Source organism: Acanthochromis polyacanthus, chromosome 10, assembly GCF_021347895.1.
Source record: "Acanthochromis polyacanthus isolate Apoly-LR-REF ecotype Palm Island chromosome 10, KAUST_Apoly_ChrSc, whole genome shotgun sequence".
NCBI classification, from domain to species: Eukaryota; Metazoa; Chordata; class Actinopteri; family Pomacentridae; genus Acanthochromis; species Acanthochromis polyacanthus.
Genome location: NC_067122.1, coordinates 2,789,811 through 2,817,329, shown reverse-complemented (window position 1 = coordinate 2,817,329; position 27,519 = coordinate 2,789,811). Strand labels below are relative to the sequence as shown.

At 37.5% G+C, this 27,519-nt stretch overlaps 1 protein-coding gene across 5 annotated transcripts in view; it reads right to left on the bottom strand.

Moving 5' to 3' along the window:
* LOC110960409 (protocadherin-1-like) overlaps positions 1-27,519 on the bottom strand; it is a 295,344-nt gene that overhangs the window by 91,193 nt on the left and 176,632 nt on the right. For 2 of the 5 annotated variants that reach the window (XM_051954884.1, XM_051954885.1), the window contains exon 5: positions 10,214-13,121. The exons of the other annotated variants lie outside the window; for them this stretch is intronic. In XM_051954884.1, coding sequence (XP_051810844.1) covers positions 13,052-13,121 — 70 coding nt within the window. In that variant the 3' untranslated portion in view covers positions 10,214-13,051. Of the gene's footprint in view, positions 1-10,213; positions 13,122-27,519 lie in introns of those variants that run through there. 5 annotated transcript variants of the gene reach the window in all.

The window sequence follows — 27,519 nt, the reverse complement described above, 5'->3', positions numbered from 1 at the left end:
CTCATTTTTTGTCGTTTTGTCTCGATTTTGTTGGTTTCTGTCTCGTTTTCATCATTTTGTGTCTTGTTTTTGGCATTTTGTGTCTCATTTCTGTGATTTTGTGTCTTGATTTTGTTGTTTTGTCTCGTTTCTCTCATTTTGTTTCTCACTTTTGTTGCTATGTTTCTGGTTTTTGTCATTTTGTTTCTCATTTTTGTCATTTTGTGTCTCATTATTGTCATTTGTTTCTCATTTTAGTCATTTTGTTTCTCATTTTTGTCATTTAGTTTCTCATTTTTGTCATTCTGTGTCTCGTTATTGTAATATTTAGTCTTTTTTTGTGTGACTTCTGTCATTTGTCTCATATTTTTGTCTGGCTGAGTGTCCGTGTGTCTTGTATGTTGTGTGTAATATGTTGCGTGTTGGCTCGCTGCTAACAGTAACAGTCTGTTGGTGGTTTGGACGACGGCAGCAGCAGATAGTTTCTTTTTCAGCTCAAACTGCTGCCGATCCAGAAACATCTTGTGAGTTTTTTCTTTTTCTTTTTTTTGCTGATTGTCAGAAACACGTGAGTCCGTGTTGTTATTCCGCCGCTCCGCTCGCCTCTTTGCTGCGTTAACATGCACAAACATTCCTGCACCGGCAGCATGATTTATTGTTGCGTTACAACCGATGCAGACACGAACACATTATGGATTAACATGGAGAGAGGAAGCTGCAGCAACACGAACAGCTGAGGAACCACGTCTACTGCTGCAGCTTTTAGTCGATGCACAGAGCGATCACGTGCACAAAATGATGCAGCATGACATCTCATTATCCACATGATAATGTAGATTTATGATCAAAATGACAAAAAAGCATCAAAAACAAAACAAAATACTACACAAATGAGACACAAAATGACACAAACAAAACAAACATGAGGAACAAAATGACAAAAATGAGACTCAAAATGACAAAAACAGGACACAAAATGACACAAATGAGATACAAAATGACAAAAATGAGAAAAGTGAACACAAAATGATACAAATGAGACAAAATGACAAAAGCAAGACACAAAATGACAAAAATGCACGTAATGATGCTGCATGACATCTCATTATCTACATGATAATGTAGATTTATGATCAAAAACAAAATACTACACAAATGAGGAAAAAAATGACTAAAAGAGAAACAACATAACTCGTTTTTGTGGTTTTGTGTCTAATTTTTGTCATTTTCTTTCTCATTTTTGTTGCTTCATTTGTTGTTTTTGTCATTTTGTTTCTCATTTTTGTCACTTTGTTTCTCATATTCCATTTTTGTGACTAATTTTTGTCATTTTGTGTCTCGTTTTGGTCATGTTTTTCTCATTTTTCTCATATTGTTTCTTGGTTTTGTCATTTGGTGTCTCGTTTTCTCTTTTTGTGTCTCGTTTGTGTCTCATTATTGTCATTTTATGTCTCATTTTTATCATTTTGTGTCTTGCGTCGACCTCTACTGAACTCACATTGGTAATTTGGTTTCAGACGATAAAGTTCTCATCACTGAAATGTGAAAAGTGAGTGAAAGTGCTTCCTGCCGGGAGGAATACTCGTCTCTGTAGAGGAAGAGGCAGATCTGTGAGGCTCTCTGGGTGTCCTCGTCCCTCTCCATGCTCCACGATTTTCTCCGGCCGCCTTAATAAACTCTCTGTTCGCGCTGATTTCCAGGTTGTGGGAGAAAACGACAACTGTTCAGTAGTGATTCCGCGGTAAACAGATTATCGTTACTTCACGGCTTTTCATTTCCCGTTGCACACAGTTGGATGTTTAAAGTAATAAGGCTGTGCTTAATCAGCTCCGTACCTCCAAACACCCCACTGACCTTTTCCTCCCACGGAGAGAAAACCTCCGTTTGCATTTTGCTGCCGCCTCGGCTCTCTTACTGCATGAAAGATGTATAAATGCGCTACTACGGGATACAAGCGGCCGTTATTTTCAGCTCAACCTGCTCTTTAAATATGCATGCTGCTGAATAATGCATAATAATATATCTGACATTTTATATATGTGTGGAGTAAATGTTTGGAGCTGGTTTGGTTTCTCTCCACAGACCTGAGAGTCAAACCAACACCAACACATGTTCAGGGTTTCAGAGAACAAGTTTCTCTTGTTTCTGCCGTTTTGTGTCTCGTTTGGTCGTTTTATTCTCGCTTGTTTTGTTTTTTTGTCGTTTTCTCATTTTTTGTCGTTTTGTGTCTCATTACTGTAATATTTTTCTTGTTTTCGTAGTTTTTCTCATTTTTTGCTACTTCTCATTTTTGTCATTGTTTGTTTTTGTCGTTTTGTCACATTTTTGTGGTTTTGTGTCTCATTATTGTAATATTTTGTCTTGTTTTGTGTGACTTACCATTTGAATCATGTTTTTGTTGTATCTCATTTTTGTCATTTTGTGTCTCATTTTTGTCCGTTTCTCATTTTTTTCATTTTGTCTCTTGTTTTAGTCATTTTGTTTCTCATTTTTGTCGTGTTGTTCCTCTTTTTGTCATTTTGTGTGTCATTTTTGTCCTTTTGTGTCTTGGTTTTGTGGTTTTGCCTAATTTTTGTGTTTTTTTTGTCTCATTATTGTAATATTTTGTCTTGCTCTGTGTGACTTGCCATTTTAATCATGTTTCTGTTGTTTTGTATCTCGTTTTTGTCATTTTGTGTCCCATTTTTGCCCATCTGTTTCTCATTTTTTTCGTTGTGTCTTGTTTTCGTCATTTTGTTTCTCATTTTTGTTTCTCATTTTTGTCACTTTGTATTTCGTTTTGTCATTTTGTATCTCGTTTTTATCATTTTGTGTCTCATTTTTGTTTCTCATTTTTGTCACTTTGTATCTCGTTTTTGTCATTTTGTATCTCGTTTTTATCATTTTGTGTCTCATTTTTGTCATTTTGTGTCTTGTTTTTGTGGTTTTGTGTTTAATTTTTAGAATTTTTTGTCTCCTTCTGCCAATCATAAACTGATCACATTTAAATATTCCTGTGCTGATTCAGTCGTTTTAAGAACTGCTGGAGTTGAATCTGTTGCTTCTGAACATGTCAGTTCTCATCGGAGGTCATGAAGTAGAACAGGAGTCTTTGTCATGGTGGCCAATGCTAGCTAAAGTAGCACAATGCTAACGAGACAGGAAGACGCTCCACCTGGTGGAACAACCAGGAACTACAGCTGGACTTGTGTCAGCATCAGAAAATGTGCTGCAAAATGTACATCCATCCATCCTTCATCCATCCATCCATCAATCTTCCATCCATCATCCATCCATCCATCCATCCATCCTTTATTCATCCATCCATCATCCATCATTCATCCATCCATCCATCCTTCATCCATCCATCCATCCCTTATTCATCCATCCATCCATCCATCCATCCTTCATTCATCCATCCATCCTTTATCCATCTATCCATCCTTTATTCATCATCCATCCATCCATTATTCATTCATCCATCCATCCTTCATTCATCCATCTTTCATTCATCATCCATCCATCCATCCATCATTCATCCATCCATATCCATCCAGCCATCTTCCATCCATCCATCCATCACTTATCCATCCATCCATGCATCCATCCTTCATTCATCCATCTATCCATCCTTCATCCATCCATCCATCCATCCTTCCATATCCATCCAGCCATCTTCCATCCATCCATCCATACATCACTTATCCATCCATCCATACATCCATCCTTCATCTATACATCCAACCATCTATCCATCCTTCATCCATCCATCCATCCTTCATTCTTCCATCCATCCATCCATCCATCCATCCTTCATTCATTCATCCATCCTTCATCCATCCATCCATCTACCCTTCATCCATCCATCCATCCATCCATCCATCCATCCATCCATCCATCCTTCATCCTCCTGTCCAGAGAGTTGATGGTGATTAGTTTTGGGATTCTGGGACTCTGGCCTCAGTTTTCATTAACAGCCATAAACACAGTTCTGCTGCACCGCAGAGACCGACCGCAGGGTGTGTGTTACTGTGTGTGTGTGTGTATGTGTGTGTGTCTGTGTGTCTGTGTGTCGGTGCTTTGATGACGATAGAGAGAGAGAGAGAGGTGTTGTTTATCATGGCAGTAATTAAGGCCGCCGTTCGGCTTTAATTAAAATATAACAGCAGCACTAAGTATGGACTGCTACACACACACAGTAACACACACACACAGACACACACACATACAGTAACACACACACTTCTTTAGCCCTGTCTACTACAGCTGATCGGGTAAAAAGAGTAAAAACCGAAAGTCTTCCAGCCGCTGGTTTCCTTCTTCACTGCAGCTGCTGTGAACGTTCATGGATGGAGAAGATGTTCTGATGATTCTTTACGGACATCTTTAAAGCCTGTACGTGTTTCTGTTCACGCTGGTCGTCTGTTTGCTCCATAAATATCTAAATATCTCCCCAGTAATGAGGTAGAACATGTTCTATGATGTGGATGAATGTGGTTTTGGAAAATTAGTGAAAAAAACAAACAAAACTTGACTTTTATTATGGATATGCTGCAGTTAAAATGAAAATCTCTAAACTCATTGAAATGCTTTTGTTTATTTCAGCTTTTGCACATTTTTCATTTAAAGAAATTTTTTTTGCTTGATGTTAGGAATCAGCTGCTGCAGAAAAAGCAAAACATCACATTTTAAAATTAATTTATTTTATTATTAATCCATAAAAACGTTACTGACAACCAGAAAAATGTTAAAAATCTGGTCCACTAAATGTTTCAGTCAAACACTGTAGTTAATGAAAGGTGTTTATATTAAATCATTATTACATTCAGGAAGAGAACATGAAATATTTTTAAAGTGATTCGGACACGGATGAGTTCTCATTCTGCAAAATTAATCTGAATATAATCAGAACTGCAGCGAGTCCAAATGAAAACTCCTGAAATACTTTGATAAAGACTATAAATGAAGGACTGTTCAGCTGCAGAGATGCAAAAACCCGTCATCGTTTAGCTCAGAGATCTAATAAATACTCCATAAATACCTAAACGATTTCCCTCTGAATGCAGATCTGTCAGAAACACAGCAGATTTTTCCAGCTGGAGTTCAACCTGCCACAGAAACCTGTCAGAACGGGAAATTATAGATCATTTTTGTTATGTAACGGGTCTGATCTGGAGCCGTTCCTGCTCATATTTCCACTCTATCTGAATATTCCTGTCTGCTCAGTGAATGAACGAACGAACGAACAAACAAATGAACGAACAAACTAATGACCGAACGAATGAACTAATGACCGAATGAACGAACTAATGAGCGAACGAACTAAAGACCGAACGAACGAACGAACGAACGAACGACCGAACTAACGACCGAACTAACTAACGACCGAACGAACAAACTAACGACCGAACGACCGACCGACCGAACTAACGACCGAAATAACTAACGACCGAACTAACTAACAACCAAACGAACGACTGACCGAACGAACAAACGACCGACTGACCGAACGAACAAACGACCGACTGACTGAACAAACGACCCGAACTAATGACTGAACGAACGAACGAACAAACGACCGACTGACCGAACGAACAAACGACCGACTGACTGAACAAACGACCGAACTAATGACTGAACGAACGAACGAACGAATGACCGACCGACCGAACGAACAAACGACCGACTGAGCGACCGACCGACTGAACGAACAAACAAACGAACGAAGGGATTAATTTCAAGTGGAAACATCCTCCGTTATCTGGAACTCAGAAATGCTGCTAATTCCAGGCGGGTACAATCATCCATTGTGGTGTTTATTCACGTTAAAATGGCCTCGAGCATTTTTTAAACCACATTATTCTGGTTGTTTTGCATTTTTATGGAACTTTTAAATCTCAAACTGCAGGACGACAGACCAGCTGACTGACAGAGGGAAAAAAACGGATTAAAACCGCTGATTGTTTCAATTTAAGATTTAACTACTGTTTGCAGTTTTTATTATTTAGTTTTAGTTCATTTAACTGATAAAAATGTGAAAATTGGGAAACAAAAGTACCCAAAACCCAACATGTTAAAAAACACCGCAAAGCTGAAACATTCAAAAGCTACAAAGAAGTGAAAACTTTTAACTGCAATATTTTTAGATATTTAAAGTAATTTTAGTTCATAGATTCATTAATTTATGTATTTTGCAATTATTTATTTTTGTAGATTTGTTTGTTGTCGAAATTTATTTGTTTGCTTTGCAGATTGTTTTGATTTATTTTTAGATTTATTTATTTATTGTTACAGATTCATTTATTGTTTTGCAGATTTATTTATTGTTTGCTTTTGCAGATTGTTTTTTGTAGATTTATTTATTTTTTCGAGATATTTTATTTTGTAGATTTATTTGGTTGTTTTACACATTTATTTATTTTTTCAGATTTATTTATTGTTGCAGATTTATTTCTTTTATGCAGATGTATTTATTTATTTTTGCAGATTTGTTTATTTTTTAATTTGTATTTTTTGTAAATTTGTTTAAATTTATTGTTGCATAATTATTTATGCATTTGTTTGCTTTTGCAGATTGTTTTATTCATTTATTTTTGCAGATTTATTTGTTTGCTTTTGTAAATTTGTTTATTAATTTGTTAATTTATTTTCTATTTTCTTTTCTTTTTTTTTTTACAGTGTAGATAAGGTGTCAGGCAGTCTGTAAAAAATGATTTCCAGCTGGACCTGAACCAAGTCTTTGCTGGACTACAGACCAGCAACCATTCAGCTGGTCCAGATCCAGATGTTTGGAGTTAAAACCTGCCTGCCGGTTTGGATTCAGCTGCTGATAGAAACTCCGTCACGTCTCCTGGCTGGGAGGAGTGCGAGAGAAACCAGGTGTGGAGTCGTCACTGAAGGAGAAAATTAGTCAGAAAACGACGTTCCTCAGCGAGCACAAAGTTTGAGACGCACACATTTCAGGATAAACTTCACCGACGCACACACTGGAATGTGTTTCTCTGCAGCGACGAAACCGGATTTAATTAGAAAGAGAACAAAGCAATCATCAGAGGTCCGTTTACTGCAGTTTGCTACTGTGTTCTACTGTTATTTAATGCTCAGAAATGCTCACAATGACAAAAACGAGACACGAAATGACAAAAACAAGATACAACAGGACAAAAACAAGACATGAAATGACAAATATATGTTTCAAAACGACAAAAATGAGACACTAAATGACAACAATGAGACACAAAATGACATAAGGGATCAAACTGACACGACAAAAACAAGACACAAAACAACAACGAGACAGAAAACAACAAAAGAAAACGACAACACAAAACTATATTAGCTAAACTAGCCGGAGTTATGCAAATGAGCTGCATGATGATGTCATTAAGTAAGATGGACTTTAAACCAGGTGTTTCAGACAGGTGAGCAGCGTCTCCTCCCCTCAGATGTGCATGTTTGGTTGTGTAAGTTTACACACATTTCACATGCACAAAGGAAACAAACGCTTCCAAAAGCCTCACATGGGCTCTTTAATGTTTGACAAATTCTCTCTAACTGTGGAATAAAGTCAAACTAGTGAACCTCGTCGACACATTCTCATTTCATTTGTGATTCTGGGTGGATTTTGAGCCACTCTTTGGCGTCTCACTGCATTGAATCAGCATTCTGAACACCCCCGAAGTCTGTTTTGACACTTTAAACGAACAGTTTGACGTGTGGGGAGCCTCCTGCTGCTGCGGCGGTCGATAAATTAAAGGTTAACGATCAGCGCTGTGGACAGACTTTACACCTCCGTCTCATGTTGGATTCCACATCTGCAGTCTGGATGCTAACCGGCTAAACGTAGGCTCATTAAAGGCTGCTTACTCCTCCGTGCAGCGAACATTTTTATGCTTTCTGTGATCAATAATCGAGCTGCTTGAGATGATATATAATCGTGCAATTAAAATATGGGATAGAAAGCCGATGCTGGCGCGTTCTCAGGAAAATATATACGATCAGGTGTCTCCTCTGAGCTGCTGAGTGACCTAATGGAGGCTCTCAGGGGGAAACAAACCGGCCAATCAGAGCAGAATAACCGAGTGTTCACATTTAAGGAATTATCTTTGTACTACACATCATGAACAACCTGAAGTTTATGAAGAAAAATAAATTCAGCTTCATCAACATTCAGCCTCAGTTCATCATTTCCACATTACAGCTTCCAGATCACAGAGTGTCGACAAAGGAACACAACATTTAGTCACCTGGAACTGAACCATGGAGGATTTAGTGGAGGATCACAACGAGACGAAAGACGACAAAAAACATCAAAAACAAGACAAATATGACACAAATGAGACGCAAACTGACAAACGAGACAGAAACTGACAAAAATTAATCACAAACGCCAAAAATGAGACATAAATTGACTAAAATGAGACACAAAATGACAAAAAAATGATCAAAAGAGACTCAAAATGACAAAAGTACGACAAAAAAACTGACAAAAAAGGAACACAACGACATAATAACTGATAAAAACACAAGCGAGACAAAAGGAAACATAAAACGACAAAATATGAGACAAACGACAAGAGTAAGACAAAACAAGACAAAAAACAACAAAAACAAGACAAAATATTACAAAAACGAGACACAAATGACTAAGAGACACAAAGCGTCAAAAACGAGAAACAAAGCGTAAAAAACGAGCCACAGAATGACAAAAACAAGACAAAATATTACAAAAAGGAAACACAAAATGACAAAAAGAAATATAAAATTAATATAAAGAGACACAAAATGACAGAAACAAGACACAACCTTACAAAAATGTAACCACAAATAAAAAATGACAAAAAGAGATATGAAATGGCAGAAATGAGACACAAACTTACAAAAATGAGACAAAAAACAACAAAAACAAAACACAAAATAGATATAAAATGACAAAAATGAGACACAAAATGACTAAGGGACACAAAACGTAAAAAGTGAGCCACAGAATGACAAAACAAGACAAAATATTACAAAAAGGAAACACAAATTGACAAAAGAAACACAAAATTACTATAAAGAGACACAAAATGACAGAAACAAGACACAACCTTACAAAAATGGAACAAAAAATAACAAAAAGTGACAAAAAGAGATATGAAATGACAGAAACGAGAAACAAAATGACCAAAAAAGAGACAAAAAAAGGAACACAACAACAAAAAATAGACAAAAAAACACAACCGAGGCTAAAAGGAAACACAAAACGCCAAAAGTGAGGAACAAAACGACAAAACGTAGACAAAAAAATGACAAAAAACGAGAGAAAATATGACAAAAACGAGACACAAAATGACTAAGAGACACAAAGTGACAAAATGAGAAATAGAATGGAAAAAACAAGCCACATAATGACAAAACAAGACAAAATATTACAAAAAGGAGACACAAAATGACAGAAACCAGTCGCAAACGAGCAAAAATGAGACCAAAAACAAAACACAAAATGACAAAAACGAAAAAATGACAAAAAGAGATATGAAATGACAGAAAGGAGACACGACCTTACAAAATGAGACAAAAAAAACCAATAACAAAACACAAATAAAGACATATAAAATGACAAAAATGAGACACAAAATGACAAAAAGAGATAAAAAGAAACAAAACAACAAAAAAATTTGACAAAAGTGAGAAACAAAATGACAAAACTTAGACAAAAATGACAAAAACGAGAGAAAATATGACAAAAAGAGACACAAAATGACTGAGACACAAAGCGACAAAAAACGAGAAACAAACGTAAAAACGAGCCACAAAATGACCGAAACCACACACAAAATGACAAAAAAAGAGACATAAAGGAACAAAACAACCAAAAAATAGACAAAAAACACAAGCGAGGCTAAAAGGAAACACAAAACGCCAAAAGCGAGAAACGAAACGACAAAACTCAGACAAAAAATGACAAAAAAACGAGAAAAAATATGACAAAAATTCAACACAATAGAACAATAAACAATCCAGTATTTTACTTCCTGATCCAAACAACTTGTCATGGTCTAGAAATTACTTTAAATTTATAGTTCTACTAATTTAAAACCTGAACTTAATGTCTTCTGTGGAACTTTTACACTCTGAGGACGGATTGGACCCTCATGTTGGACGGCCCTGCTCCATAAGGACAGCTGTGGACGCTACCTTAAAAGGATCCAAATGCTTCATACGTGACATTAAACCTCCCCTGGTGAATGAAAGCGACACGTGAAGCTCCGGCTGTGAGATCAGCACTTGTTTATTGTAATAAAAACCTCTGAATACAAAGTACATTCACAGGAAGGGCAGCAGGAGGCGGAGCTGCTCTGCTGGACGCCTACAGCGAACCAGTGGTGGCTACGAATACTCAGACACCACAGCACGACTTCACATCCCATAACGGACCGCAGAACACTCACAGCAACCAGCTGCGTCCTACGCACATCTATTTAGTCCAAGATACAAGAAAGGAGAAGTTCTGAGAAGTTTAGGAAAGATTCTAACCTGCAGCCAAAAAAACACACGAGAAAAAAAACTGGAGACACGGAGGAGAAAGAGATGGTTTTGGTTCAACATGGAGCAGAAGATGGATGGATGGATGGATGGATGGATGGATGGATGGATGGATGGATGGATAAATAGATAGATAGATAGATAGATAGATAGATAGATAGATAGATAGATAGATAGATAGATAGATAGATAGATAGATAGATAGATAGATAGATAGATGGATGGATAGATGATAGATGGATGGATGGATGGATAGATAGATAGATAGATAGATAGATGGATGGATGGTTTTCCTCCGTTGTCCGTCTGAATGTTCTCTTGTACTTCTTATATCATAACGTATTATACATGTATATCGTAATAAAATCATTACCTGACAGTTTTATATTCTTATATTTCTGCTATTAGAAGTCGTAACAACATTAGAAGCTCTGAATAAAGACCGGAAGCAGGAGGAAACCACAAGTTCAGCCCCAATAGAAGCTTGTTTTTAGAAGTTCATGAGATAAATTTGCTCCCAGACGGAGGACATTTTTCTCATTTTCCTGCAGAATTTATTAATTTCCTGCAGAATCTGAAACCGGGACCAGGGTCCAATTTCTTATTGTTTCATGTGCTGATGTGGAATGATATGACAATAAAGAACCTTTGACCTCTTACCTTTGAGAATTTATGCGTTATTTGCTTACGGTGTGTGAATTAGGCTGCGTGTGCACGAATGCACTCGTATTTTTAGCTGACACTGGCCTCACATGCAGGAATTCACATAATAAATGCAAAAACATGCATTAAATGTGCAATAATTTTGTTTAAAATAACTTTCCGTTGTACGAAAATACCTAATTCGGTCATAAAAATAGAACTCTAGAAGTAAATTCACTCCAAAGTTGAGTTTCAAAAGGTAAATTTGTCGGATCACAACACCATTCTTTCTATTTGTCTAACTTTCTTGCAGAGTTTGTGTGTTAATTTGATTCTGGCTGCATGTACACTAATAAATTCATATTTTTAGCTAACACTGGCCTCAAGTACAGGAAGTAATTTAATAAATGCATTAAATGTCAAATAATTTCATCTAAAATAACTTTTATTTGTACGAAAATACCTAATTTGGTCACAAAAATAGAACTCCAGAACTAAACTGGCTCTAAAGTTGTGTTTAAAAAGATTATTCCGTCGGATCACAAAACCATTTTTGCCATTTTCCTAATTTTCTTGAAGAATTTACGTGTTATTCTGCGTAGGGAGTGTGAATTTAGCTGCATATACACTAACGCTCTCATTACCTGCAAGAATCAATAAAATAAATGCTTTAAATGTCAAATAACTTCATCTGAAATAGCTTTTAGTTGTACGAAAACACCTAATTTGGTCAGAAAACCGTAGCTAAAACGGCTCTAAAGTTGTGTTTGAAAAGATAATTTTGTCGGATCATTGCAGCATTTTTGATTTCTTATGATAATAAATGGTCCAAAAGTCACATTTAACCGTTTTATTCTCAGTCAGGAGTCCTTATCAAGTTTAGTTTTGCATCAGAAGCGCCAGAATTCATGATTAAACTTCCTTTTGAGTGTCTTTCTCTTCATGATTTTCATCTAAAGGATGAAACGCTGTCAGCAAAGTGAATGACTTTTGGTTTATTTTACAGTTGGCGTGCATAAATCTCTAATCCAGCGTTTAGAATGAGCAATTTCTTGACTTATCGGCTGATTTATGCACCACAAAGTTTCCCTCTGCTTCCAGTCTTTGCGCTAAACTCGACACTGATCTTCTCAGATGATTCCTTTTTCCTCATCTGTTTCTACGACGAACGAGAGGACTTTCAACGAGCTCCTCCAGCTCTGAAACGTCCCCATCGAACAGGGAAGAACGAGAGCGGCAGTCGTGACGATGAGGGCCAGAAAGGTTTCTACAACAGTCCCTGTCGGTTCAGTTCCTGCCGGCCTGTGAGGGAAGGCAGGTCGGCTGATTATCCGCCAATCACCCTGTCCTCCGAACCCTGACTGTCAGTCAACTACAGGCACCGGGGCACCAAAAAAACGGCAAAAACAAAGTCAGCGTGGAACATGTGGAAGCACAGTTCTCACACAGGGAAAGAAAGCTGCAGAAAACAGCTAAAAAACAAGCAAAAAAAAGATAAAAAGCCGTGAAAGGCGGAGAGAAGATAATCCACTGCATGGCGACGAGTCCACTTCGGTTACATCCACAAAGAGACAAAAAGTACAAATCCACTCCCCAAAAAAAACGCCGAGTGAGGACGTGACGGGGAAAAAGATGATTAATCCCTCGTTATTCAGGGCAAATCGCTCCGGCGAAAATGTTTCTTTCTTTCTTTCATCTGTGTTTTTGTGATTCTCCTCGACGGGAAGAAACATGAAGCAAAAAAAAAAAAACAACAAGAAAAAAAACAGAACAAAAAAGGCAGCTCACGACCACAGGCAAGGAGGGAAGGAAATCCTCAGAACTGCAGCGGAGAGGAAAAAAGCTTGAGGACTTAATCTGTTTTCTTTTTGTAAATTGGTGAAAGAGAAAAAAAAAAAAAAAGCTTTAGATGCTCTTTGTGTCTTTAGTTTTGTCTTAAGGCAGTCTTTTTTGTCCGGCCGCCCTCTCCGGCTGGGTGCTTGACGACGCTCCACCTACAAGAGGATAGATACGAACGTCTTACACCTCAGGAAACGCAACGCAGAAAACACATTCCATGCAAAATGTCTCATCAATGAGGGAAAAATAAAAAAATTAAAAAATGCCAAAAAAGTAGGATTAATTAAAAAGCTGTGGCTGGAGAAAAAAAATGCTTTAAAAAAGAAGAAGCTCAGTAAAAAAAATAAAAAATGCAGGAGTGGTTTGCAGAGCCACAAAATAAAGTTCAGTTGAACAAAATGTAGAAACAATCCTCACACTTTCACAGGTAAATGCAGCACTTATGACAGTAATTATAGAAAATAAGACCAGATAAAGAGATCACAGCTTTTGTTAAGATCCTTTACATGAAAGAAAAACTGAAAATGAACTCAAACTGGATGCAAACATTAAAAAAAAAAACAATTCTGAAATGAGCACAAAGATCATGTGTTTGAAAATTATTTAAAAAGCAACTTCAACTTAACTGCCTAAAAAACAAATCAAAGCTCAAATTGTTAAAATATTCAGTAGCAGTTAGCTTAAAGTTCAGTCAATCATCTCAAATTACTGGAATCCAGTCAGCCGGTGGTTCAGTTCAGCAGTTGTTCACATTCAAATGCTAGCAAGCTAACAGTTAGCTGTAGCTAGCTAACGTTTAACTGTTTGTAAGCTAACAGTACAATGTTAGCTAGCTATATAGCGTTGAAATACATTAATTCAAATGAGCTTAGTAGTCCAAACTAACAGCTAAACCAGTTAGGTTTAGGCTATCTAGCAGTTAGCTAACCATTCAAGCTAACTAAGAGTTCAGTGAGTGGTTAAATTCAAGTTTTATTTAGCAGCTAACTTGTAGCAGTTTGCAAACAGCAGCTAAACAGTTTTAGCTTCTTTAGCCAACAGTTAAGTAACTGAAAGTCAATTTGTGGCTCAATTTAGCCTAATGGCTAAAATATTTGGATTTGAATTTACTCATTGTTAATTTTATCATCATTAAAACTAAACAGTGATAGCTGCTTTATCTCACAGTTAATAGCAGCTAGCTAACAGCAGCTAAACAAGGCAGTACCTGAAACAGTTGGTTCAAGATATTTAGCTGAACTTAATGTAGCAGCTAAAATAATCAGGTTTGAGTCTGCTAATTGCTCTTTTAACATGTTAAATTGTTTGGTTTGTGTTTGCTAATAGCTCATGGAAGCAGCTAATTAATTTGAACTGCTTTAGCTCACAGAACCGCAGCAACTGAAACAACTGGCTCAAGCTATCCAGCTCTATTAGAGGCTAAAATATTTTGCTTACGGTTCCATTTAGCATCACAAACATTTTGGTTTGTGTTTGCTGACTGTTCAGTAAAATGGCTAAAACTGTTTAGCTGCTTTAGCATTACAAACAGATGGTTTAGGTCACCGAGCTCAATAGCTTAGCAGCTAAAATATTTGGGTTTGGTTGTGCTAATGGTTCATTTTAGCATTGTAAGCTTTGTTGTTTGTGATTCATATTAGCCCAGAAAGAGCAGCTAATCAGCTTTAGCTAACAGTACTAAAAGCTGCACCTGAAACAATTAATTCCAACCTACATTCAGCACAGCAGCTAAAGTAATTGGGTTTGTGTTGATCAACCACAAATTTAACAGCTTAGAAATTAGTCCAGAAGGTTGAAATGAGCAGCTAATGTACTTCTAGCTTCATGTTTTAGTCACAATCAGATAAAACCAGTGTGGTAAAACACAGACATTAGATGGAACTGAAGCCTCTTTATATGCAGCACACAGATTATTTGCATTTTCAGCTATTTGCATATCAGCTTTGCATGTTGGTTCTCTTTTCAGGGACGCGTGGACGGTGATCCAAACACAGTTTACAGCCTCAGACAGAACTAGCTGATCCCAGAACAGGTGACCATGAGGACCAACAGGTCGGTCTGGGACTGGACCGAACCCAAGAAGACAAACATTCTGATAAAAACCAAAGCGACATTCAGCCTCTGTTTATCATTTCCACATTACAACTTCCAGATCACAGAGTGTCTACAAAGGAACACAACATTCAGTCATCTGGAACTGAACCAGAGAGGATTTACTGGAGGATCACAACCATAAAAGTCGGACCAAAAAGGCAAAAAAACAACCAAAACAAGACAAAATATTACAAAAATGAGACACGAATCGACAAAAGTGCGAAACAAAAGGACAGAAAATGAGATAGAAAACTTACAAAGCAACAAAAAAATGGAAAAATGGAAAAATGGAGGCAAAAAATGATAAAAGCAAGAAAGAAAATGACAAAAAATAGACAAATGACACAAGTGAGACAAAAAATACAGAACGACAAAAACAACACACAAAACAATAAATAAAGCAAAACACAAGATTACAAAAATGAAACAAAAAATAAGCAGGACAAAAAATTACATCAAAGAGACAAAACTACAAAAATGAGAAACTAAACAACAAAAACGAGACAGAATGACAAAAATGACACAAAATGACATGAACGAGACACAAAATGACAAAATGAGACACAAAACGACATAAACGAGACACAAAACGACAAAAACAAGAACCAAAACAACATAAACAAGACACAAAATGACAAAATGAGACACAAAACGACATAAACGAGACACAAAATGACAAAATGAGACACAAAACGACATAAACGAGACGCATAATGACAAAATGAGACACAAAACGACATAAACGAGACAGAAAACGACAAAAACAAGAACCAAAACAACATAAACAAGACACAAAATGACAAAATGAGACACAAAACGACATAAACGAGACGCATAATGACAAAATGAGACACAAAACGACATAAACGAGACAGAAAACGACAAAAACAAGACCCAAAACAACATAAACAAGACACAAAATGATGAAATGAGACACAAAACGACATAAACGAGACACAAAACGACAAAAACAAGAACCAAAACAACATAAACAAGACACAAAATGACAAAATGAGACACAAAACGACATAAACGAGACACAAAATGACAAAATGAGACACAAAACGACATAAACGAGACAGAAAACGACAAAAACAACAACCAAAACAACATAAAATGACACAAAACAACACAAAAAATTCAACAAAAACTCACAAAGCAACAAAAATGCACATAAACGAGACAAAAACTGACAAACGACTGAGCTCATAGTGAAGCTGTGTTTCTAAAGGTGTGATTATGAAGTCTCATAGCGTCCAGCGGTCGCATTAGTGCAGGTAATGCGTGACTTCCTGTTCAGCCTGGATCCGTCTGTCTGCTGTTGTTCCACCGTTGTGAGTTCCTAATTTAATCCTGAGTGTTTGTGCGGTGAGGAGCTCTGAAGGCTTCGGTGACCTTCTGGCTCCGACTCCAGAGGACCTGGAGGTTCAGAAAGCTGCTTGAGCTGCAGCTGTTGGCTGCGGGGTGTCGTGATCCTGCATCAGTGCATGCATGCGTGAGCGAGGTCGCATTTGTTTAGCAATGTGGAGATGCTGACGTTTCAGGGATCACAGCTTCATTTCAGTTTATTTGTGTGTTTTCTCCGATTGCTTTTTGTAGTGGTTTGTGAGTTTTTTTGGTCGTTTTGTGTTTTTTTATCGGGGTTTTTTTTTTTTGCAGTTTTGTGTTTTTTGTGGTAGTTTTGTGTTTTTTAATCTTTTGTTGCAGTTTTGTGTTTTATCTGATCGTTTTCTGCAGTTGTTTGTGTTTTCTAGTAGTTTTGTCGTGTTTCTGGTAGTTTTTTGCAATTTTATGTTTTTTTTGGATAATTTTTTGTGTTTTTTTTTCTGGCGCATTTTGCTTTTTCTGATAATTTTTCTCATTGTTTTTCTGGTAGTTTTTTGTTTTTTTCTGGTAGTTTTTGTTTTTATCTTATTGTTTTTCTGATCATATTTCTGGTAGTTCTGTGTTTTTTTCCGACCATTTTTTTGCAGCTGTTTGTGTTTTTTCTAGTAGTTTTGTCGTGTTTCTGGTAGTTTTTTGCAGTTGTATGGCTTTTCTGATAATTTTTGTGGTTTTTTCTGGTAGTTTTGTGTTTTTTCTGATCATATTTCTGGAAGTTCTTTGTTTTTTCTTATCGTTTTTCTGATCATATTTCTGGTAGTTTTTTGTTTTTCTTATCGTTTTTCTGATCATGTTTCTGGAAGTTTTGTGTTTTTTCTGACCATTTTTTTTGCAGTTGTTTGTGTTTTTACAAGTAGTTTTGACATGTTTCTGGTAGTTTTTTGCAGTTTTATGGTTTTTCTGACAATTTTTGTGTTTTTCTGATCATATTTCTGATAGTTTTGTGTTTTTCCTGGTAGTTCTGTGTTTTTTTTATTGTTTTTTGCAGTTTTATGGTTTTTCTGATAATTTTTGTGTTTTTTTCTGGTAGTTTTGTGTTTCTTCGGACCATTTTTTTGCAGTTGTTTGGTGTGTTTCTAACGCTGCTTCTGTCGTTTATCAGGGAGGAACTTCTTGTTGAACATTATTTGTTTGGTTGTAAATTTAACTGAATCTTTACATTTCAAAGTGTTTCTATGTGTCTGTTTTTCTCCTCTGCTTCCTCTCAGATCCTCCTCCTCCTCTTCCTCCTCCTCTTCCTCTTCCTCCTCCTCCTCCTCTTCCTCCTCCTCTTCCTCCTCCTCCTCCTCCTCCTCTTCCTCTTCCTCTTCCTCCTCCTCCTCCTCCTCCTCCTCCTCCTCTTCCTCTTCCTCTTCCTCCTCCTCCTCCTCCTCCTCCTCCTCCTCCTCCTCCTCCTCCCATGGCTTCAGCATCTGTTCATAATGAAACTCACAGTTGGACGTCGTCCTCGTTTAGCGCCTCCTCCACGCTACCTGCTCCAGAGGTTACCTCCCGCCAGGCGCGTTTGTTCGACATCATCAGCGCCTCCCAGCGACCTTCCCTCCCTCCCCCCTTCCTCTTCCTCCTCCTCCTCCTCCAGATGTCATTGATCTGGGAAGTGGGTCACACCGGCGCTGAATCAAAGCCAGGTTACTCCAGGCTCCCAGGCAGACACTGGATGTAATTTTAGCGTGGGTGAATATTTACGGGGGAGAACACGAGATGCGACGGGTGACGTTCGGAGCGTTTGCAGGTTGTGATCACAGTCTACAGCCTGCAGACATGACAGCTGCTGGAGGAGCACCGGGGTGAAGATGTTGGCCTTTTAAGCCACACGGATGTGTAAATAGGACGGGAAATTCAGAAGAAGCAGGAACACGTTCGGAATATTTTAGCTCCAAAACAGACAGTTTTCTCATTTTATGTGTCATTTTTGTCATTTTATGTCTCAATTTTTCTAATTTTGTGTCATTTTTGTGTCTCGTTTTCGTCATTGTGTGTCTTGTTTTCATCATTTTGTGTCTCGTTTTCGTCATTTTGTATCTTGTTTTCGTCATTTTGTGTCTCGTTTTTGTTGTTTCGTGTCTTTTCATCATTTTTGCGTTTCATTTTTTCTAATTTTGTGTCATTTTTGTAATTTTGTGTCTTGTTTTCATCATTTTAAGTCTTGTTTTTGTCATTTTGTGTCTCGTTTTTGTCATTTTGTGTCTCATTTTTTTCTAATTTTGTGTCATTTTTGTCATTTTGTGTCTTGTTTTTGTAGTATTTTGTCTTGCCTTGTTGTTTTGTTGTCTGACTTTTGTCGTTTGTCTCATATTTTACTCATTTTGTTTTTCGTTTTTGTGCTTTCTTTTTTCTTGCTTGTGTTTTTTTGTCTATTTTAGGCATTTTGTGTTTCACTTTATTCATTGTTTCATTTCTCGTTTTTGTTGTTTTGTGGATTTGTTTGTGTCTGTAAATTTTTTGTCACTTTTTTTGTCTCGTTTTTTGTCATTTTACGTCTTGTTTTGTCAGTTTATGTCGTTTTTGTCACTTTGTCTCCTTTTCATCATTTTGCGTCTTGTTTTCGTCGTTTTGTGTCTCATTTTTTCTACTTGTGTCATTTTTGTAGTATTTTGTGTCTTGTTTTGTAGTATTTTGTCTTGCCTTGTTTTGTTGTCTGACTTTTGTCGTTTGTCTCATATTTGACTAATTTTGTTTTTGTGCTTTCTTTTTGTCTTGCTAGTGTTTTTTTGTCTATTTTAGGCATTTTTTCGTTGTTTCATTTCTCATTTTTGTCGTTTTGTGGATTTTTTTGTCTCGTTTGTGTCTTTGTCCATTTTTTGTCGCTTTTTTTTCTCATTTTTTGTCATTTTGTTTCTCACTTTTAAGATCAATTTGGGCTGAATGTGGAACCTGAACTAAGATGAGTTTGACTGTCCTGCTCTAAAACACTTCCAGTGCTCTTCTTCAATGAAATCATGCGACCTTGGACGCATTAAAATAAATATTACAGCAAAAAACATCCCTCGGCATCCGGTTTACCCCAGAAAGCGCCGCATGTCCTTCACTAATGGCCTTTTAATTCACGTCTCCAACATTTAAGAATCACAAAACCCTTTTAAAAACTGCAGCACAGATCCAGCACAATCCAAAGATACCAAATATGTCGAGGAGAATTAGAGGAAATGTGCAGAATATTTCCATTTTTCTGCAGCAGCGGAGCCGGAAAAGCTTTTCTGCTAAACGCCATCCTGCAGCTTCAATGAAGTATTTGAATATATTTAACACTATTAGAATAAGTAACAGTAAAGCTGCTTCAAGGGACTTTTTTTAAAACTAAAATCAAGAAATTTAAGAAGAAGGAGAAATATATTCATAAAAGTGTAGTAGCCTTGAGCGTGGATGTTCATTCTAAATCCAGGGAACACAGATTTGTATTAAATTATTCTATAGTCAAGGTTCAGCTTCTCTCTAACAGCCGCTCTCTGAAGGAGGCTGGAGGAGTCAAAAGGCTGAACATGAAGCTCTTGTTTGGAAGAAGAGCCTTTGAGGACAGCTGCCTTTTCATCTTTTTATCCACTCTGCTGACAGAAATTCCACATTCAGAGTTTTTCTGTCTTTATTCCTGCAGGAGGAATGGCAGGTTTGCGACCATCGGCCGGTTTCGATTCCTCGACCTACGAGATGAATCTGGATGAGGAAGGAGAAGGTCTTCACCTCCATCAAAATGACCTTCAGCAAAGCCCAGAGGAGCTGCTCAGAGGCCTCCAAACTGGATCCACTGGACATCCAACAGTTAGAGCTAAACATCTGCCTTCTGAAGACTTTTCTAGTTGAGTTCTTCTTGTTTTCAGTGGAGCTCCAACCAGGGAACAACAAGGATTATGAGAAACTAACTCCTCTAAACACCATGAGGAGCTAACGAAAGGGCAAAATCACATCAAATCACAAGAACGTAAGCCTACAAAACACAACACCGTCTACTAGAAACTACGGCTGCAGATATTGACTGACGAGATGAATGTGGATGAGGAAAGAGAAGGAACAAGACTTGTTTTCTGTCTTCACCTCCATCAAAATGACCTTCAGCAAAGCCCAGAGGAGCTGCTCAGAGGCGTCCACACTGGATCCACTGGACATCCAACAGTTAGAGCTAAACATCTGCCTTCTGAAGACTTTTCTAGTTGAGTTCTTCTTGTTTTCAGTGGCGCTCCAATCAGGGAATAACAAGGAACGGGACTGTTCCATCACATCAAATGTCATTAATGACCCTTAAACATCATCACAAGCCAACAAAAGAGCAAAAATCATGTCAAATCACAAGAAAGTAAGCCCACAAAAGACAACACTGTCTATTAGAAACTACATTTATACAGAAATATCTTTGCTGTACTTATTTTATTAACGCAGTTCAGTTGAGTTTGATTTGTACAGAGCAAACTCACAACACTTTACATTGTACATAATCATCCAGAGAAAGCCAACAAGTTCCAAAAATTTCCTTTTAATACGCTCTTTAGTGACTGTAAATCTAGTAGTTTTAGTAACTGAAATATAACATGTCAAAAACGTGAAGCTACCAGCAGCACTTATTCATAAAGGACTTCAACCATCAACATCGTCTGCAAGAGAAAGATTCAACTCTTTATTACAACTACTTTAGAAATAAACACAGTTTAGCACTAACTATGGAGCTAAAATACTCCACAGTTTTCTGCCTTTAATGAAGCTAATTTGACTTGAAGGTTTGAGCTGCAGAAGCTGGAGGAGTCTTGAAGATGAATCATAAAGAGCCTGCACTGTGTACTTTTATGTTCACAAGACTGATTTAAATGGAAATGTGGACGTATGAAGGATGTTACAGACACGGTGTAGAGTCAAGTTTAGCTTGAAATTTCATGCAGATCGTTGGATTTTGAAGTGTTTTCATAAATAAATACCAGGATGTTTCTGCTCTGCAGCTCTCCGACGTGTAAACGACACTGACGTTGGACATTTTGTACTGAAATCTTTGAGTTTAACTTCGACTTATGGAAATTAAAAAGAGGTCAGTAGTAAGAAATTAGTCTACGAATGAATTATATCATCCTGTGTAGAGGTTCTTCTGCCTGAACAACCCGGTCTCACGGGGATTCGTGAAACTGTCACGTAAGTTTTTGTTTCGGTTTCGTGCGCACCAACACGATTTCGTCATGTTTTTCGTGCCGCTCACCACGAAATGTTTTTCGTGTTGCTCACAACGAAACCCGCTGTGGTAATTACATCTGAAAGTGGTTTATACCGGCGGCCGTCAGACATTCTTTAAATTCCTATGCAAATTGGTAAGTGTACCACCGGGTTATGGTTGGGTTATGGTTAGGTTATGGTTAGGTTATGTTTAGGGTTATGGTTAGGGACGATGTCATGCAAAATATAGCGTTGGATTCGCCACGGTTTTACATTAAAAATATAATATACCCATTCGTTTGAGTGGCACGAAAAGTCCGCCGTTTAAAATACATTGGTGCGCATTTCGTGGTGAGCGGCATGAAAAACATGACGAAATCGTGTTGGTGCGCACGAAACCGAAACAAAAATTTACGTGACAGTTTCACGAATCCTCATGAGATCGGGCTGGCCTGAAATAACCTCAAACAGGTCAAAAATAAAAAGAGCCTTTATCAAAAACTGACTGAGAAACTTAAATATGATGGTTTTATGTCTTTTGTACATGGTTCCACAAGTCTTTAAGGTTTACTGCTCACTTCAGGGCAACACTAAGGACTAGTCCAATAAACCTTCTTTTGAATGGCAGTGTAGATATGTAGACTGTAGATTCTTGGTAAACTTCAGGATAGTAGACTGTAGATTTTTGGTTAGGTTCAGGGCCGCTAAACACTCTTTCGAGTGTTTAGCGGCCCTGAACTTTACAAAGAATCTACAGTCTACTATCTTAATCTTTACGAAGAATCTACAGTCTACTATCTTAATCTTTACGAAGAATCTACAGTCTACTATCTTAATCTTTACGAAGAATCTACAGTCTACTATCCTGAACTTTACTTTAGCACATGAATAAAAGGGGAGTTTTCATGGAAAACATGGAATTGTCTGGGTAATTTTAGGTAAAGAACGGTGTGACTATTAAGATTTCTGTATTCTAAACCAAACAAAAGTGATTCTGTTGCCTCCACAATCCACCACAGAAAGAAGCAGAACTTCCTGATGATTTCAGTCCAACAGAGTCTTTAGTGTTTCTTTACAGACCGATTGGAAAACAAAGATAAAGATTCGTCGCTGCTCTCGTTCACATTTTAACTCCTCGGACAGATTTTGTGCGTCTAAAACAAACCCGGCAAGCTGCTCTGGGCTTTAAGCAGTCAGGATGGCTGCCCTTACTGTTGACTGCAGATTAACCGAATCAAAGAAGGAAACCAACGGTTCATAGTCAAAGGTTACAGAGCCTAAAGTCAATCTGTTCAAAGAGCCAGAGAGAAACGAGGAGCGTTGAAGGAGCTCCAACCAGCCAAAGCTCCACTTTCTCTGAGGGCAGAGCGGTGGGTTCTGAAGAAGATCAGACCAGATGTTTCAGTTGTTGCCGCCCTGACAAAAGCTGTGATTTTTCTGCTAGTTTTGTCTTTTTCTGATCGTTTCTTTGGGTAGTTTTGTGTTATTTTATCATTTATTGCAGTTGTTTGTGATTTTTCCGATCATTTTTCTGGTGGTTTTGTGTTATTTTATTGTTTTTTCTAGCAGTTTTGTGTTCTTTTCTGAGAGCAGAGCTGTGGATTCTGGTGAAGATCAGACCAGATGTTTCAGTTGTTTCTCTAATAAATATGCAGCCTGTCTGGCCTCCCCTCAGCTGATGAGAAATGAGTTCTCTTTTCCCTTTTTCCTCTGCGAAAAATACCAAACAATACCTAAATACTGCCCAACGCTGCTCTAATAAAAGCTGTGAAAATGATAAATATGTGTTTCTCCTTCAAGGACGCCCTACAATTATACCCTGGACCCGGAGCTGCTTGGTATGCAGCCGGCGCCCAGCGCTGTTTGTTCCGTCTTTCTTTGTTTTCGTTTGCAGATTAAGACAAAGTTTGTGCGTCGGAGGTCGGAGGTCAGCGTGGAGCCGATCAGGCAGCGGTTCAGATCCACAAACAACGTCTACAAAGACCGAAGCTGCTGGTGGAGCCTTCATCTCCAAGAGTGCACTCATTCCCACACTGGATCCGGTTTGTTTCATCTATAAAATAACCAAAGTGTAAAAGCGACTTGGCTGCTATCTCTGCTGGCAACCTCTCAGAGCCAGGAAATAGCCTGGGACGTCACCCCACGCCGCTTCTCACTGCCGCTTCTGTACACATTGAACAAATAAGGCATAAAGTGCTAATTAACGAGCTTTGGATTGGACGCCTTTGGACGGAGCCAGATCTGTGCTAAGCTACGCTAACAGCCGGCCGCTTGGCTCCGGTTTCAGATGTAACATACATGAGAGAGATCCTTTCTCATGAAATATTCCGGACCTTCACATACAAACAAGCCCAGACGAGGATGGAGACAGAAAGGGAAACCACTTCGTCCCAGTTTGCCGTCCTTTTCCTGGAGGCAGCCGGAGGCGGTGGTGAAAAAATCGTACGAGGAAACATGAAAGCAGACGGACGGACGCAGGAAACCATCAGGAATCAAACGTCAGAATGATCCGTCGAAGGAGAGAAACCCTGACGGAGCAGGACAGAGATGGGTTTTAATGACGCCGAGCAGAAAGTAAAAGAATCCTGAGGCCAAATGTAAAGTGGATAAACTTCAGCAGCTGCAGCCGACAGTTTGATCAGCTGGTTTAGTCCTCGATCATCAAGGGGAATGGAGGCTTTAATTAAAGTCAAGATAGATATAGACGGACGGACGGACGGACGGACGGATAGATAGACAGACAGATAGATAGATACTCTTTTTAAACACTCTCCAGCATGATCCTTTACCCCTTATTATTAGGTCTTATTTGTATCGTTTTGTGTCTCTTTTCTGTCATTTTATGTCTCATTTGTGTCATTTTATGTCTAGTTTTTCTTCATGTGTCTCGTTTTTGTCATTCTGTGTTTCATTTTTGTCATTTGTGTCTCATTTTTGTCATTTTGTGTCTCGTTTTTGTCATTTTGCATTTAATTTTTGTCATTTTGTCTCATTTTTATCATTTTGTCTCACTTTTATCATTTTGTGTCTCGTTTTTATCATTTTTTCTCATTTTTCTCTTTTTGTATTTCATTATCATTTTGTGTCTCATTTGTATCATTTTGTGTCTCATTTTTAGAATTTTGCATTTCATTTTTGTCATTTTGTGTCTCGTTTTGATCATTTTGTATTTTATTTTTATCATTTTGTATTTTATTTTTATCATTTTGTGTCTCATTTTTATCAATTTGCATTTAATTTTTGTCATTTTGTGTCTCGTTTTTAGCATTTTGTATTTTATTTTTATCATTTTGTGTCTCATTTTTATCATTTTGTGTCTCGTTTTTATCATTTTGTATTTTATTTTTATCATTTTGTGTCTCATTTTTATCATTTTGTGTCTCGTTTTTATCATTTTGTATTTTATTTTTATTATTTTGTGTCTCATTTTTATCATTTTGTGTCTCGTTTTTATCATTTTGTATTTTATTTTTTATCATTTTGTGTCTCATTTTTATCATTTTGTGTCTCATTTTTTATCATTTTGTATCTCGTTTTTGATGTTGGTGTTGTGCAATGCTGTTTTTTTAGGGGTTTTTTTAGGTTTATTGCACAGACTCTCCCAAGACATAAAGAGCCTTTTTAGTGTCGCGTCTGCAACACAAAGGGGCCGGAGAGGCTTCAGCGGCGTGTACCTGCATGAAAAGACAGATTTCAGCAGCGGTAAAGCGGCGGTGTGGCTCCACAGCCCGGTCTGTCTGTCAGGTCCGTGATAATGCCACGGCGGCTATCCAGCAGCGACTCTATTCACAGCTCCAGGCCTCCCTTTCACACCAGCCATAATGGAATAAACAGCGGCCGTATGTGGGGTCTGGACATGACTTTAAACAATCCCTTTGTCCTGGACGCTTCTGCTCAACTACCAGCTCAGTTTGGAGAAAAAAACACAGCCAGACGATCGACTTGAAACCACAATTTAGTTTCCAGGGGGTGGAAAATAATAAAGCTGACAGATACGAGTGCGTAAAGACCAAAGAAAGACCAGATACAGCTTCGTTGTTGACTTCTACAGACTCGGATTTCGTTAAAATGATGTCAACAGTAGATGTCAGGGTTAAAAGAAATCAATGTTGGGTGTAGAAAGGAGATGGGGTTGAAAAACTGTTTGATCTTTGAAAGCAAAGAATTGTTTTCTGTGAGAAATTTTCTCGTCAAAAAAAAAAGATTTAACTGTAGACTGTACATTTCTGGACCGTTTTAAAGCTTTAAACTAGAATTTAGCTGCTGCCATCTTGTTTTTTTTCTTCCAGATGCTACTTGTCAATCAGCACTCAAACATCTATTTATCTCTAAATAAAACCATCATTGGTTAAATTAACACCATGCTGCATTTAAGAAGACTTGAAACTAGCAGCTGAGACCATAAATTAATCAGAAAAATATCTACTGAGGTAATAAATTAAATGAGAAATTAGCTCATTTTCAGAGCGTTTCTGCTACCAGAAGCATCGCCCCCTGCTGGGCATTTAATACAATAAACAGTTATAATATGAAAGTTTGTTGCAGAAAATAAAAGTTTAGCCTCAAAACACAACTCAGTTCTTGTTTTCTTCATCCTTGTAGTCGTAGATTTATTGTCAGATTTTACTGTACTTTAATAGAAAATCATTTTTAAACTAACATCAGCAGCTGGAGTGAAATATATTATTATTATTTACTGGATCTAGAGTTTGTGTTGATTTTATTCTTCTCTTTTATACCATCTGCCATTTGTATAGGATGGAAACACACTTCTAATATTTCACATTTGGCATTTCACCCGGTGCTGCTTGGTTTTATTTCCAATGTTACGGTCGACCAGCCAGAACAAAAAGGTCTGCATGCCGTTCTTTCTTCTCTTGAATTGAGTTCCTTTTGTTTGCTGCTGACATTTTGTATTTTTCATCCACAGATTTTGAGGAAACTTTGACGTACGCACAAAGAATACGAAGCAAACAGAATCAGTTTGAAGTTCAAAAGCAGATATTAAGTCAAAACTATGGACCTAAAATGTCATAAAGTGGTGCAAATCTATTCTGTTTGATCTTTTCTGTAATTATCTAAAGCGTTTGTGTGATTTTTGGAGATCTAAACCATTAATCTCCTCCTGTATTCAGTTTTACACATTTTCTTTTTGGATCATTCCAGAAGTGGAGGAAAAACAACCTTCTCTTTTCCAGCTTTCTGCTCCATATTGATCAGTAATAGTATTGATTGGCTCAGCTCACACATCAATGGTAGCATTTTTATTCCATGTTTTCTGTGTTGTTGCTAACCCTACTCTAATCCATGCTAATGTTAGCTTTTTCTCAGCAGTAGAAGCTACATATTTAGCTAGCTGTTACTGCTGACCACTGATGGAAAACAGTCCAAAGAATGAGTCTGATCCTGATAATATGAGGTAGAGTGAGACATTCAATCAAGGCTGACAATGGGATGAAAATATGGAAAATAGAAGAGAGGACATAGCTTTGATCCACCCATTCTTTAGGAACACTGTTGGACAATGGAAACAACAAAAACAAGACACAAAAAGACAAAAACATCACAGAAAACGACAGAAATGAGACATAAAATGTTAAAAAAAAAAACAAGACAAAAACCAAGACAAAAAAATGACAAAAACAAGACAAAAAATGACAAAAATGAGACCTGAAACGGCCAAGACAAGACATAAAATGACAAAAATAAGGCGCAGAAAGACAAAAACAGGACATAAAACGACAAAAACAAGTCATGAAATGACAAAAACTAGACACAAAATGAAAAAGCGAGGCACTAAACGACAAAAATGAGATGCGAAACGACAAAAACAAGATCCAAAATAACAAAAACAAGAAACAAAATGACAAAAACAACACAGAAAATGACAAAAACAAGACACAAAAAGACAAAAACAACACAGAAAATGACCGAAATGAAACATAAAAT